Genomic DNA, 15147 nt, shown 5'->3' on the forward strand with positions numbered 1-15147 from the left:
ACTCTTGTTTTTTTTTCTGTTTTTGTGTATCAACTCAACTGCACCTAACAATCCGTTGCTGGTCCCCTAGTAATTTATATATTTTATTGTTAATATTAGTAACAAAATATGTTATAATGAAAAACAATTTCAAAAACGCCAATACAAAAAGTATTTGTTTTAAAAAACAAAGCAAAATATAATAACTAAATATGCTTGACAGGACAAAAGTCCCATGAAAGAAGTTAAATGTACAAAAAACGGAAGAGATTAACCCTACGAATATGGAAATTTGTTACTCCTTTTTTGTTTTCGAAATAAAATACAAAAGCGTATGTTTTATTTTAAAAAACCATTTCATATATTTACACTTTTAACATTTATACTTTTAACCGTCCTGTTTGTCTGTCCACTGCAGCAACAACAACTACAACTGCAACAACAAAAGCAACATCAACAGCAACAGCAGCTTCCCTACCGGCAGCAGCAATAAGCAAAGTTAAATTATCTTTCTTAGTTCCGACCAAAAACAAAAAAAGAAAAGAAAAATAAGCACAACACAGCATTTCTACTCATAACAATCGCAGCGATAGTCGTCGACACTACTTTCGATACTCAAAATTTTGTTTTTATTGTTGTTATCGCTAAAGCATCGACAACCAACATCGACAGCCCGAGTATCTACATAACAGGCAAACAACAAAAATAGTAGGAGAAAATTCTTTCCCGCCAAAATGTAGAGCAGCAAATCGAGGCAATCGCATAAATCCAACTAAAAACCCACCAACACTTGTTCAAGAGCTTGAAATTATCTTCTATGCGTGTGGACTTTTACACTCAAAATGTTGTTGGTGTGCGGGCAAACCAAATGGCGTACACTTGACTACTTAAATAATTCCCCTTCACTAGCGATTCCCCATACGAAATGTTGGCTTCAGTTATTTATTCATTCGAGTATCGAGTGCTGTTGTAGGTATTTTTATCTGCTTGCCGCTGTCGTGCCACTGAAATTGCATGAGGAATCGTTTTTTGCTATCGCGCGCACTCGTGAATCACAAAGCTCATCGGCAGAAAGGCACCATTTTGTCGCATTCGTCACTGAATTCATTAGGCGAACATAACCAACTACCACCGGTCAAACTAAAGTTTTTGACATAAACAAAACGTTGCGCTTTAATTTGACGTAAGCTTCTGACAGTTCCGATTTTAATTGTTGATTTAGTTTTCCGATACTCGTTGGTGGCACGTGAACGTGAGTGTTTTGCAATATAAAGAAAACATAAACACAGCAATTCCATTTGAAAACAAAGGAATTGAATAAAACATAATAAAGTTATGAGAAAATGAATGAATTTGTTTACCCATTAATTAGCTAAAGTGCAGAACTATTATAAATAAATGCTTTAAGCATGTGTATGAGAAATATTTGTCTATAAACACTCAAAAGATATTTTATTCAAGTTTGTGAAAAAATAAAACTTTGCTCAGTGAAAGCAATCGGCAATTCTTCTTTCAGATGAGATGCCGCTAACTTTGATCTAGGTAATTCCAATATCAATATTATTTTTAACATTATAAGTGTAGCAACCACACAATTTCTAAACATTTCACTTAAGAAATGTAAACACTCCCAACCCCCTATCAATATTGTCCTGAACATTATGGGATGCCTTGGCTCATTGTTAGGAACCCACAATTTCTCAACATTTTATTAAAAAAGTGTAGACATCAACCCAATATGCTGTTGTGGTAGTCCGCATGGGTCTGCTTGTAAAATTCCTTTGGTGGGTGCTGAACGACACTTGGTCGTCGTGCTTGTCCCGGCTCGGCCGTTCTTGGAATCACCAACACAACATCATCATCAACAATATATGGCGCTATAGCACATTGTTAAAAACCCATGCTGTCTAACTATTTCACTTAAGAACACTACCAACAATATTGTTCTGAACATCATGTGGAGCTACATCCAAGTGCTGACTTTAAACTACAAAATGTCTTCATTCATATCTAACAATAAATATGACAAATTTTTTTTAATCCCATAGTGGCGTAAGTTTTCGGGAATTTGTTTTCAATCTGCCTACTTTTACATCTATTTGTGACACAATTAGATTCTAGAGTCAGTCTACGTATCTTGCATTTTTCTCAAGGTGCCCAACGCAGATTTTGGTCATTTCAAAGGCATCCATTAATGCCTGTTTGAAGCTTACTCCCTTTACATATCCTTGCAAAGCAGATGCATTCTGCAAGCATTCAACGTTTTTTTTTTTAAATAATCAAACCGATTTTCTATATATCCTATGTCGATTTGCTATTGGCCCTTTTTACATCTCCAATAAGAACAATTAACTTCAATCCTAGGTGCCCTTCATAGTCAGCAAAAAGAATGACTGCTTCGAGACTATGCTCCCAAATATGACTATAATGAATAATGTTCTTCATTCAAATCTATGGATATATATGCTATGAATATATAACATAGTTACAGCTATTAATTTTTACACGTACAAATAGACTGGTTAAAGTATACTATAGTCCTAGAAGGACTCAATAAATAAGTAACAAACTTTTTTATCATAAATAAATTAGTAGACTAATATCTCTTTTTATCTATCCATTATCTATCTACATCCTAACCCGTGTATTTATCTTGTAAATTCTCTTATGTTATCTGCTTTCCAGATTCGAGCGGGTTACAACTATATTAATATCTCTTAATATGATTAATATATTTTCAAAAAATTATTTTAAAAACATAATTAATACAAGTCACCTAAAATCAAGGCCAATGCAATATATTATATCCTTATAGAATCATTTCAATATGCAAACTATAGCCAACTCAACAGTAATAAATGACGATTACGAACATCCTGATAAACAAATTGAATATATACTAGAAAACGTACTCTGCGATGAAGTTGGATGCAGTGCGAGTGAAGACTATAAAACACTTTTAGAACAATATAACTCAGTAATATTGAGCGTCTGCCAATGTGATGAATCACAAAACTGTAGTGATTGTAGGCATGGTGGAAATTATCACTGGAATCATGAAGCAAAAGAGTTAGTACTACAACAAAAACGGAATGATCTCATTTATGAGTGTACAACCTTATGTACTTGTAACCCCAATGTGTGCCTAAATAGACTCGTACAAAATGGACCACGAGCAAATTTAAAAATTATAGATTCTAAAATATATAAATCTAAAGGTCTTATGACTACAAAAGCTATACCAAAAGGTGCATTTATATGTGAGTATGCAGGTGAGCTATTAACTCACGCAACAGCCACATACAGAATCAGACAAAATGAAAAGAATCATAAAATGAATTATATACTATGTATGAATGAAATAAACACAAGTGACAGCAATCGCCTGTCTACAATTGTGGATCCCAGTCTAAAAGGTAACATAGGACGTTACTTAAATCACAGCTGCACACCAAATTGCGAGTTGTTGAGTGTACGTGTTGATTGCTTTATACCAAAAATAGGTGAGTTCTTTCTAGCATCTAATATTTTATATTCTATTCTATTACATGTGGTCTTTATAGCTATTTTTGCCTCGCGTAATATAGCAGCTGGTGAAGAACTTTGTTTCCACTACGGCGGTGGTATGCAAACGTCAGTGGACGAAATAGCAGATCAAACAAATGCTAGTGCGATAAATCGAATTAAATGTTTATGTGGCACTGAAGATTGTGAACAATTTTTACCTTGTATACAATTTTAGTTAATAATACAAAAAAAAAGTTGCATTTTTTTTAATCCAAACAAATCCTTTTTTAATTTCTGTAATATAAAAATAAGTTATTAAGTAAAAGTAACAATATTCATTCCCAAACCATTACAGTTTATTTTGTAAATCACCACTTTGTGGCGGCAACTTCTCCAGTATAAATTGTTGTATGTCAAGCAATTCACGTTTCTTCAACTCATGCATTACATTACTGAGCGGAGTAAATTTACCTTTTACTCCTAAATTCGTTAAAGTCTTAAAGCTTTCCTCGCCCCATTCCATTGGCACCAATCTGTCTCTACTACCATGAAATTGAAGTAGTTCTGGCAGCACTGCATCTGGCTTTGTACGATTTTTTAACGAATCAAATACAATGGAATCCTTATTGAGAAAAGAGGAACAAGCAAACACACCAGCTAGATTAGTGTTAAGGTGGAAGGCTGTATGAATGGCTAGCGCACCACCCATCGAGAAACCTCCGACCAAAATACGATTCGCCGGTATGCCACTTTCAACTTCTTTATTAATCATTTCATGGACTGTCTCATAGATTTCCGCTAAGCTCTTTCTATTTTCCTTTGCATCAATGGCAATTGACCTTCGATCGAACCACACATTCGATAATTGGCCATCGTTTGGTGTGTATGGTTGGAAGGGTGCTGTCGGATACATTATTTTTATATGCGGAAATTCCATATCCTTGCCTAAAAGAAAACGCACCCATTGCAATAGATTCGATCCTGTGTCTCCTAAGACATAACTTGGTTAGGTAACTACTCTTTATTTCTACATTAGTTTACTTACCTGATCCATGGAAGAATATAACTGTTGCGCTATGCGTATTTGTTGGATTTATTGTCTTGGTTAAAAGCTTCATATTTTTTAAAGTAATATTCTTATTTTAACAGAAACAAAAATTTTGTTGACTGTTCATTAATATGCGATAAGATTTTAAATAAATTCGGTAAGTCAAAAAGGGCAATCAGCTGGAGTGGTTAGTGTTGTAAACAAATTTAAAATTCAAAACCGGTTACTTTTAATTTGCAGTACTAATTACTCTTAGCATTAAAGCCGATAAAACCATGCTAAACATACGTAGTATACTTTAGTATATATTTTTGAACCGTGCATATGCCTTTATCTAAACATATATATACTAAATATATATATATACTGTTCATTTACTCATACATTGCTACTCACAAGAAGAAAAATTAAAATAATTCAATATGTCATTCTTTTCTTTGATATATGTTATGTATATACATATCACTGATACATTCAAAATGCATGATTATGCAAATTATATCATGCTTAATACTTAAGCATGATATAGACGATGCTAAATGCATGCAAACCAAGTATGTCGTGCTACCAAATTGACAAGTATATATACCAAATTTTTTTAGACATGTATGTGGTAAAATTATACCTTGTTTCAAAGTGTATTGCAAACCGCATACTTGGTCTAAATACTTGGTCTACAAACATGTAGCATCGTCTATATCATGCTTTATTTAGAAATTTTATACAAATTTCATTGTTTAATATATAACAGTACACATTACCAAAAACTTTCCTTTCCATGGCTCACTAATAAACAGTTCTGATTTAAATAAATTACTTTCAGAGATACTCAAAGAGGCATGATTTCCCTATGCCTCTTTTTCCTTTAATTAATGGCTAGAGACACAAGAAAGCAATTTCGAAAAGTAAGTAAGCAAAAGTAAAATGGATAATATGTTAAAATACTTAATCATCGGTTAAACTATAATGTTATCGTAATCATCCAATCATCCTAATGTATCATGGCATATTATGTTTCAAATTGCTCTATATAAAAAAAAAATTGGAGAAGAAACATAATATTTTTATGTAAAAATATACATATAAAATAATTAAACCTAGATATCAAAACTTTTTATATAAAACAATTGACGTTGACGTCCTTCATATTTTTAAAATTGATGTATGGAGAGAGAGACATTGTAGGAACTCTTTAAACTCTTGCTTCAAAGAAATGAGAAAATCAATTTTGATTAATTTTTTTTTCAAATAATAAAATTTTTTTGTTACTAATAACTGTTGAAATATTTAAAATCAATTTAAATTAGTCGTAAATTTTCAAATAGTAATATTCTTTTATTGCTTACAATTGTTTGAGTATTTAAAATCAATTTTAATTAATTTTAAATTTTCTAATAGCAATATTATTTTATTCTTACAATTGCTGAAGTATTTAAAATAAATTTTATTAATTTTAAATTTTCTGGTTTTAATATTCTTTTGCTACCAACAACTGTTTTCTGTTTAGGTAATCGTGTCAGTTCACTGTGAATTAACAAAATGTAAGAAGCAGCATTTAGTAATTTTCTACAGAGTTCGAGTATTTTTTTGGCAATTGTTTATTTTTATAAGTTCCCTTTAAATTGTGCGAAAATATTTGTTTATATATATATACATATATAATTAATTAAGTGAAACATGTAAGTGTTTTTAAAATCTAAGTGTTAAAATTTAAAGTGTAGTCAAGAACTAAAAACTAATCAATAAAGAATCATGACGAAGTAATTTGCATGTATTCTGAGTTTCAGAGTTTGTTGTAAATAAATAATTTGTTTTTGCATAAATTAATTAAAATTTAGAACTTTTGATTGTTTCTACAAATGAACTAAATTATTTTTGTTATAATTACATTTTTTAAAATATTGAAATGATTTATTTTTTGCGTGTAAATTGCTGTTTTTTATTGCCCTTTGAAGTTTTTTTTCACTTTTTGATGCTGTGAACGTGATAAAATCGTTGAAGATTTCTTGTTTTCTTTAGCGAAAAGGCGAAATTTATTTATTTAAACAAAAAGTATTTAATTCAATCATTATTTGCGTTTATTTAAAATAATAACTGTTACAATGCATTTCCTTGCAATCAACGAGATCACCTGTTGAGCAAATTATAAGCACTGCTACTTTTGTTTATTTTAATTAAAACTAATTAAAAACTAATTAAAATTTATGTATTTTGTTTATAAGAAATTATATTATTGTGCTTGATTGAATTAAGTATAAATTTTAAATACTCTTGCACTTAAAAATATTTTGGCAATTGAAACGAAGAGGAAGTGACGCAGCAGAGGCGATAACGTAGTTCAATGAAACAAACCTTCGCTGACGTGAATTTAGAATTTGAGGAAGTACCAATTTATAAATGAAAAGCCTAAAGTCTTTGGAAAAATTAACGACAACATGACTCAACTGTATTATACCCAATCATAAAAGCTGTAAACTGTGAAATTTCTTATTCATTACTAGTGAATATCAGCTAATTTCGATAAGAGATAAAACTTTGGTATTTCAAAAAATTAAAAAATAAATTTCGGTTTTTTTTTTAAGTTAATGCCAGGTGCAAAAATATATCATAAATCCGTTTCTACAATCTTAATTGAATTAAAATTATTTTTTGGAATGACTATACAATTTAATATCATTGAACTTGCAATTCGTTTTGCTTGGCGAAAGATAATATTTTGAAAATAATAAAGTTTCTGCTAAAAGTCACGTCGGTATTTCATTCAGAAAAAAATGTGTTTGAATTATTTTTATAATGAGTTTTATTTTTATATACTGCACAGATTTTCTCTACTTTTCTCTACAAAGGCTCTAAAGAGAATGCTTTTCTCATTTGAGTGATTTTTTTTTCTGTTGTTGTTGGAGCCCGTGGGTATCTAAAAGAAATATCACATAACATGAAGAAATATCACGACGTGTATATGGGTTAGGAGCCCGTGAGGATGTGAAAAGCAGATTACATGAAGATATTATACGACGAATATATGGGTTAGGATGTGGATGAGTAGTGCTTGAGTGAGGGTAATACTTGCTCCCAAGTTTTTAAGGAATGGTGGTGAATCGAGTATGGTTAGGGCTTAAATTGAAATCAACTAAGATCAAGATTGCAAAAATGGGCCAATAGGCCTAAGTGGATACACAAGGGATCGCCGGTATAAGATTGAGAAACCTGGCCATTTTAATGGTGTAGGTCCAAAGTTAAATTGGACTAAGGTTGGTTTGTGAAGGATATATACGACGAATATATGGGTTAGGCTGTGGATGAGTAATGCTTGTGTTAGGGTGGAGGGAAAAGTTTTAAGAAAATGACGGTGGATTAGAGATGGTTAGGCCATTTTAATGATGTAGGTCTAAAGGTCAATTGAACTAAGGTTTGTTTGTTAAGGATATATATGACGAATATATGTGTTAGGGTGTGGATGGGTAATGCTTGTGTTAGGGTGAAGGGGAAAATTTTTAAAAAATGACCGTGGATTAGAGATGGTTAGGGCTTAAATGGAAATCAACTAGGATCAAGATGGAAAAACCTGTTCATTTTAATGGTGTGGGTCCAAAGGTCAATTGGACGTGCGTTTGGGCAGGAAAACAGATGAGTGATAGAATTTTTAATCGCCTTTTCTACTGTCATTATTGTGTTTCTCATAGAACAAATAACTACTTAGTTCCATTAAACGTGATGCGTGTACTTAGATTTCGAACTCAAATGGGCCTCTAGTGCATGCTGTGGATGCAAAGAATTTTCTTACTATAATGCGATTACTATAAAAGTGCATTCACACCAAAGCGAATTCTTGCAAACGAAGGAATATTCCCACATAATGGTACATGCATAAGTTCGTTCGATCGCAAGCGTTCGCTTTGGTGTGGATCTACCTTTAGGATAATGTTTTTGTTGCTGACAAATATGTATGTAAGAAATGTGTGTTTTTCAGTAAAGTAAATGGGTGGAGTACTATTACGGTTGAATCCCAACTAGTCGTGCATTCCGTAGGTAAAGGAATTATAAAAGGGAGTATTTGATCATTTTTAGCACAGTTATTTAACCGACAATAAGTTCCAGCATACCCACTATGAGAGTGATATGTCTATGCGCTAGATTTTTCTTTAATTAAGTGGGGTTAACGGGCTTACATATCTGTGCAAATTCTTGAACCTTCCCTTCTTGTAGAAAAATTTGTAGTAATTTTATTCAATATTACTATAATTATATATTATACAAAACTGGACTAAAGGCGACATGATAGGATCTTTTAGTTTCTGTATAATTAAAGATAATTAAGTATTTTTTTATTTAGGTGGTTATGTTGTATTGTTTTTACATAAATTAAGTACAAAAATGTTAATTTTAAATTAAGAGGATAAAAAATTTTTCAAGATAAGTGACTTAATATTCTACATAATTTAATATTAATTGAAATAAGTCTTATACGTAGTAAATATATTGAGTTGAACAACTATTAATAATAAAGATTATGTTTACTAAACTAATAACATATTTTTTTATAAGATAAATGTATACATATTGTATATACATTAAGACCGAAAAGTTTTCGGAAATTCTCATTTAAAATTCGCGCGCTGTATATTTTTCGATATTTTAAGTTTATGTAGTTTGGCAGCACTGTCCTTAATTACTATGCCAAAAATGAGCGCGATCTGTCAGACAGTTCGTTTACGGCAGCTGTTGAAACCAGTTCACCTCAGTAGGGCGTTGCGAAAAAAACAATGGAAAAAAATATTGAACAAAGAGTTTGCATCAAATTTTGTGTTTCGAACGAAATTTCGTGTGCAGAATCGTTGCGAATGCTACAAAAGGCTTATGGGGAATCAGTTTTATCGAAAACTCAAGTTTATGAGTGGTACAAAGCCTTCCAGGACGGTCGTACGACCGTCGAAGACATTTCGCAACGCACTACTGAGGTGAACTGGTTTCAACAGCTGCCGTAAACGAACTGTCTGACAGATCGAGCTCATTTTTGGCATAGTAATTAAGGACAGTGCTGCCAAACTACATAAACTTAAAATATCGAAAAATATACAGCGCGCGAATTTTAAATGAGAATTTCCGAAAACTTTTCAGTCTTAATGTATATATATTTATTTATATTATATATTTAAATTATTAAACAACGAAAAATGTTAATTCAAATATAAAGAAAATTGTTTAGTTGAGTTTATACAATAAATAAAAATATAACGTATACATTTTATTTATAATATTATTAAATAAATTGAATATGTATACTAATATTTAATCAAATAAAAGAAAATTATCTGACTTAGGCTTTTTTTCAGAATCGGTGTCGCTCAAATCGAAAGGCTTAGCGTTAGCAAAGTTTAATAAAGTGTCGTTATTTGTAAGTTTCCCAATAAGATCATCATCCTCTGTGCCAGACGTTGTAGTTAAATAGCTTTCAAAAGTTAATTTTGGTTTTTTAGGTTTCTTTACATTTTCCATATTTTGTGCAATTTTATTGTCGGAGTTTTCATGAACTTCAGAAGTTTCTGGAACAGATGATTTTTGTACTTTTTCATTTTCTTTATCATCAATATTTTCATTGTTGGAGTATTTTAAAAATTCTTTAAAAAATAATCCTGTTTTTATTGTATTTGATTCTGATAATATATTAAAAGTTTTATGACAACTACTATCATCGGTTTTGTTATAATTCTTTGATTGATCAAAATGATCCGTCATTGAAGTTGGCACAGTTGAAGGTGTAATAGAGTCGAGAATGTTTTCTTCAATAGATGGTTTGTCCATTGAAAACTAAAATTAAAATTAAATTAATATATCTAGATAAAGCAATAAAAGAATATTTAAACACTTACATTTGATAATGGTTTTATTATAATACATTCTTGTATATCAATTTTAGGTTTGTTTGTTTTAGGTGCTGCGTCTACCTCAATTTTTGTATTTTCATCGTTGATTGATTTTATTTGTTTATTTGGAGATAGTGTTGATTCAACATCAATTTGTGTTACATTTTCGTTCGACAAAGGCTTATTATCGGAACACATTTGTTTGTTAGCATCAGTAATGTTATTAGTGACAATGTTTTCGAACGCGAATAAATTCCATATGTCTTTAATGTTTTCCGCATTGATTTCTTGTTCACCTCCATCAACTGGTATATGATTAACATTATTCTTATAGCATGAATCACTTCCTAACTCCATTTCTGGAGTTTCACTATTGCTGGATTTTAATTCTTTGGCATTATTGTCATAACATAAATTATTTGGATTTTTAAGTATATTTTGATTGCCTTCTGCTTCTAACTCCATTTCTGCACTTCCATTATTATTGGAAGTTAATTCTTTGTAAGGAGTTGGTGGTGATATAATGTCAATATGTGTTTCCTTCTCTTCAGAAATACACTCATTTTTATTCATTTTTTCATTGATGTCACTGTCTTGAAATGATTGCAATACTTCGTTATATGATTCAACATTGATTTGTTGCTCATTTTGTTCAGCTGAAATCTCATTGACATTGTCTTGATAAGTTAAATCATTTTTGTTTTGTGGTATAAGCTGTTGTCCACCTTCAAGTTGCAAAAAATTGCCATCTGTATCTGTTGAGGAGCACATTGGTAATGTTATTTCACATTGCCCATTTTCAATAGCTGTATTTTTTTGTATTTCATTCTTTTCTTCTCCTTCTTGCATATAGTTCATTAAAGGATTTATTAAGATAGGATTTATTTCCAAATTTAAAGTTTTTAAGAATTCATTCGATTTATGTGTGAAGAATGATGCACCGAGTGTTGTACTATTTTTGACATCCTTATTTACGCATGGAGTCATTGTATTCTAAAGAAAATAACAATTTATATGTATATTTCAAAATTTTCTATATGTAAATACTCACCGTTTTTTTTGCTTTTAATGTTTGCACTTGCAGTGTTAACTCTTCTTTTCTTTTTTCCATTGCTTTTATATTTTCTTTGAAATTACTACAAAAGGAAATCTATTGCAAAAAAAAAAATTATAAATTACAAATACAAATATATCCTATATATATATAAGTGCACACAGTGGCGTAACGAGGGTAAAGTAAAAAGGTTTATAATGCCCTGTGCACTCCATACAGAAATACAAAAATAAAAATAGTTCCCAAGACGTGTACATTCTACTCGTACAATATCAATATATACAGGGACCGCGAGCTGCATTTATTATCGCGACACCACTGTATGTGCAATAGTATTGTGTTAACCTCTTCGCGCAATTTTTGTAACTCCTTTCCCCCTTTAATTAAATTTATTATTTTCTCATTTCGTTTCTGCTTTGATTCCTCAATTTTTTTCTGATATTCCATCATCGTTTTTTTTTCGTATAAATTCATGTTTTCCAGATTTTCTAACATCTCTTTATGCTTCCTTTGAGCCAAGCGTAACTTTTGAACTAAAAAAAAATATAATTTTTTAAATTTGCACAAAGAAAATGGCAAAAATATTTATGCTTACCAATTTCTCTATTCTCCATATTTTCCTGTATTTCGCGTTTCCGATTAAATTCTACTTCCATTTCACTTAATTCGGTTTCGAAATTTGCTTGTATTTTGTGCAGTTTGCTTTCGTATATACTTTCCACATCAATATCTTCCAAATTTGACTGCAATTCCAATGCCATTTCAAAGGACTTCGTCACCTCCTGTTCCGTCTCGGTTTGCAATTTCAAAGTGCGAGTACGAGCTTCGGCAATCCATTGCATTATGTTATGGTCACACATTAACATAAATCTTCGCTCACAAAGCCCTGCGTAAAAAAAAATTTAGACCAAAATTAAAAATTCAAACTTTGAAAATATTTGAAAAAATTATACCTTCCAGCTCTTTTTCTAGCTCTTCATTTTCTTTTATTTTCTCAGCTAACACATCAATGGAGTTTTTTAACTCTTCATTTGAGCTTATATGCTTCTCTAAATATCTATATAAAACCATTAAACTCATTTTTAACGGACAAAATTCAAAATCGCTTGCACGGAAAGACACACAACTTATGACTGAAAAATGAATGCCATTTTGTTTAAATGGAGCATTGCCAGCTTTAAAACAGGAGCAAATACAGTCAATGAAACATAAACAATGTGAGGATACTCTCAGTCTACTCATTATGAGTGGTGAATATAAGCTCCATATTTCTTTAACGTAATTAAAACTTAATTAAAGAACAATGGTGAATAGTTGTAAATAAGATCTGATTTATGAGCAGATCATCGTCTGCGCTGTAACAGAGCTGATGTTAATTTTATTAACGTATGATAATAATGTTAGTTGATATAGATTGATCAATACCTCAGTCCCATAATAAACTCAATGGTATGTCGTCTTTAATATGAAAATATGTTTTATATTTCTTACAAGTAATCAAAGAAACTAAAGGAAAAAGGGAAGACTAATATGTTTCGTTGTTTAGATAATCAATTATGACAGATAATAAGCGCTTGTTTTCTTTATGGAATTATTATTATCATTGTTAGAGGATTTGGCACTGTGACTGTCGGAACTTTTGGTCCCACTTCTGGATTTAGAATAGGTCTCTGAACCCTGTTGCGTCAATAAAAAGTAGTATAGAACTAACTTTAAAGAGTTTTATTGTCCCTTCCGTAAGAGTATACATTCCCTGGAGCCTATACCGTATGTGCATTACCGCTGGCCATTCTAACAGCACATGTGTAACCGACTTTTCATTATCTTTACAGAATCTGTAGTTTGCATCCGTAAGTATGTCCAGTCTTGTAAGGTGGTGTCTTAGTTTACACTGCCCTGTTGGGATTCCTGTGATGATTCTAAGTTTTTCTTTTGATATATTCATAAAATCCCGGTATCTCTTATTATTATAGATACCAATAAGTGATTTGGATTGTTTTAATCCTAATATATTATCCCAGTAATCCTTTTTATTCTGGTTCTCCTTCATTTTTATGAGTTAAGATATTTAGCATAAAACTTAAACACCTGGCGATTTTATGTAAATAGTCTATGTTTCTGATGGAATACGACTCAATAATAATAATAATTATTAACCCGTTAAAAAACAAAATTATTGTTAGTTAATTACTAATTCTAGAAGTATCTAATATTAAACTAATAATAATTGCTCGACTTATGCTAATAAACTTTTATTAGGCATTATCTATCCACCCAGAATTTAGATATATAAGGATCAATTACTATCCTTGATCTAAATTATATTTTCTTAGTCGTAATATATTTCCTAATAGTATGTTAAAGTGCAACTTCGTAAACTGTTCATTTAGCAACTTTTTAGGATTATTGGGGTTCCTAACAAATTTTGGGAAGTACACATTCAAACACAAAAGAGTCTATCGATGTCTCACAATGTATTTTTATAAATCAAATCTTTCTATAGAAAGACGAGAACGGAAATACCAATTTTATGATCATCTAACATACATTACGCAAACTGAATTAAAATAATAGAAATGTTTGTATCCAACGAGACATGAAAGACATGAAGAGTTCTGCGTTGATTGAATCATCACACGTTAATTTTCCGAAGTACATTAACAGATGTACAACTATTTACGAGAAATATTCCAATTGACGTGTTATTTTGATTTTAAGCAAAAGTAAAAAAATTATTGGGGTTTTTTCAAACAATTTTCGATTACTTTTGGAGTGATTACAAAAGCTTTAGTACTCGTTATTGCCGATTTGCCGAAATTGCGATAAACAATAATTAACTTAATTTGTCAAAGAAATCACTTCGAAATCTTATCAGAATCTTATCGCATTTTTCTTAAGTAAAAGCTTTGTTTCAAGTATTTGTATTCGAATATCAAATGTCTTCAAGTTAATTTCAATAAACCAAATCAATAAATCTAACGAGCTTAAGGATTGAAAAGTACTCGTTTGTATTGTATTCGCTGTATTTCAATTCTGAGGGGAGATAGTCAGCTGCTCGCTATAATAAAATCGCAACTCATTCTCAAATAATTTATTTTATTTGTAGTCAGGCAATCTTTATATTTAGTATTTAGCTTTTGCTAAATAAATTTATTAATTTTATTATTCTCATATTAAATACAGCAACTTATTATTATATACACATATGTTTTATATTTGTATGTATATTATATACTCGTACTCATATATCTAGCATTTACATGAGCCAATAAAGATAAGCGTATGCTGCTGTGTCACTAAAACGATGTCTGTTAGTGCACTCACGCGCTTGCAAATCATTAAAATCAAATAAAGATACATTGTGATCAGTACTCTACTGTCGGTCTATGTTGAATTGAAATTTGTAATCAATATATAAATGCTTCTCCTATGCGATAGCGCTGGTAGTATATATAAAAGTTGTAAAATAAAATATTTTATATGATCGAAAATTAGCTATTGGACTAAAAATAACTCTTAAGCGCGGTGCAGACAATAATTTTTAAGTGCCATTCAAGAGAGAATGAATAACACTCAAAAATGATAAATGATACGCAACCAACGTAGTCTGTTACCCAAAAATTTGCATTTGTCATTCACTTACAGCATGCGCAAACACCCTTATTCTTTAAAAATTTGAATGTGAGCATGTTTAT

General features: G+C 30.8%; 4 protein-coding genes across 4 annotated transcripts in view; 2 read left to right on the plus strand and 2 right to left on the minus strand.

Annotated features, from left to right (window-relative positions):
* The window catches only part of LOC119676703 (cadherin-86C-like), a 373671-nt gene that overhangs the window by 118296 nt on the left and 240228 nt on the right, over positions 1 to 15147 (minus strand). The gene's annotated exons all lie outside the window — the stretch shown is intronic.
* On the plus strand, positions 2673 to 3757 carry LOC119681360 (probable histone-lysine N-methyltransferase set-23). Its single transcript, XM_038094532.1, has 2 exons — positions 2673 to 3482; positions 3543 to 3757. Exons 1-2 carry the CDS (start codon positions 2807 to 2809, stop codon positions 3719 to 3721), a joined length of 855 nt encoding a protein of 284 aa, XP_037950460.1. The 5' UTR covers positions 2673 to 2806; the 3' UTR covers positions 3722 to 3757.
* LOC119681362 (lysophospholipase-like protein 1) lies at positions 3752 to 4736 on the minus strand. The gene is made up of 2 exons (XM_038094534.1): positions 4532 to 4736; positions 3752 to 4476 (listed from the first exon to the last, which is right to left on the minus strand). Exons 1-2 carry the CDS (start codon positions 4602 to 4604, stop codon positions 3836 to 3838), a joined length of 714 nt encoding a protein of 237 aa, XP_037950462.1. The 5' UTR covers positions 4605 to 4736; the 3' UTR covers positions 3752 to 3835.
* LOC119681355 (kelch-like ECH-associated protein 1B) overlaps positions 6177 to 15147 on the plus strand; it is a 31117-nt gene continuing 22146 nt past the window's right edge. Inside the window, exon 1 of the mRNA XM_038094526.1 lies at positions 6177 to 6213. The gene's annotated coding sequence lies outside the window, so the exon portion shown is untranslated. The remainder of the gene's footprint in view (positions 6214 to 15147) is intronic.

This window comes from Teleopsis dalmanni, chromosome 2 (assembly GCF_002237135.1).
Source record: "Teleopsis dalmanni isolate 2A chromosome 2, ASM223713v2, whole genome shotgun sequence".
Classification (NCBI taxonomy): Eukaryota; Metazoa; Arthropoda; class Insecta; order Diptera; family Diopsidae; genus Teleopsis; species Teleopsis dalmanni.

What these genes read in the sequence shown, in the direction of transcription:
- LOC119681362 (XM_038094534.1), bottom strand. Translation starts at nt 4,604, where the DNA reads ATGAAGCTTTTAACCAAGACAATAAATCCAACAAATACGCATAGCGCA. An exon ending in TATATTCTTCCATGGATCAG is followed by an intron (nt 4,477 to 4,531) that starts GTAAGTAAACTA and finishes GTTATGTCTTAG; the next exon opens with GAGACACAGGATCGAATCTA.
- LOC119681360 (XM_038094532.1), top strand. Translation starts at nt 2,807, where the DNA reads ATGCAAACTATAGCCAACTCAACAGTAATAAATGACGATTACGAACAT. An exon ending in TTGCTTTATACCAAAAATAG is followed by an intron (nt 3,483 to 3,542) that starts GTGAGTTCTTTC and finishes TGGTCTTTATAG; the next exon opens with CTATTTTTGCCTCGCGTAAT.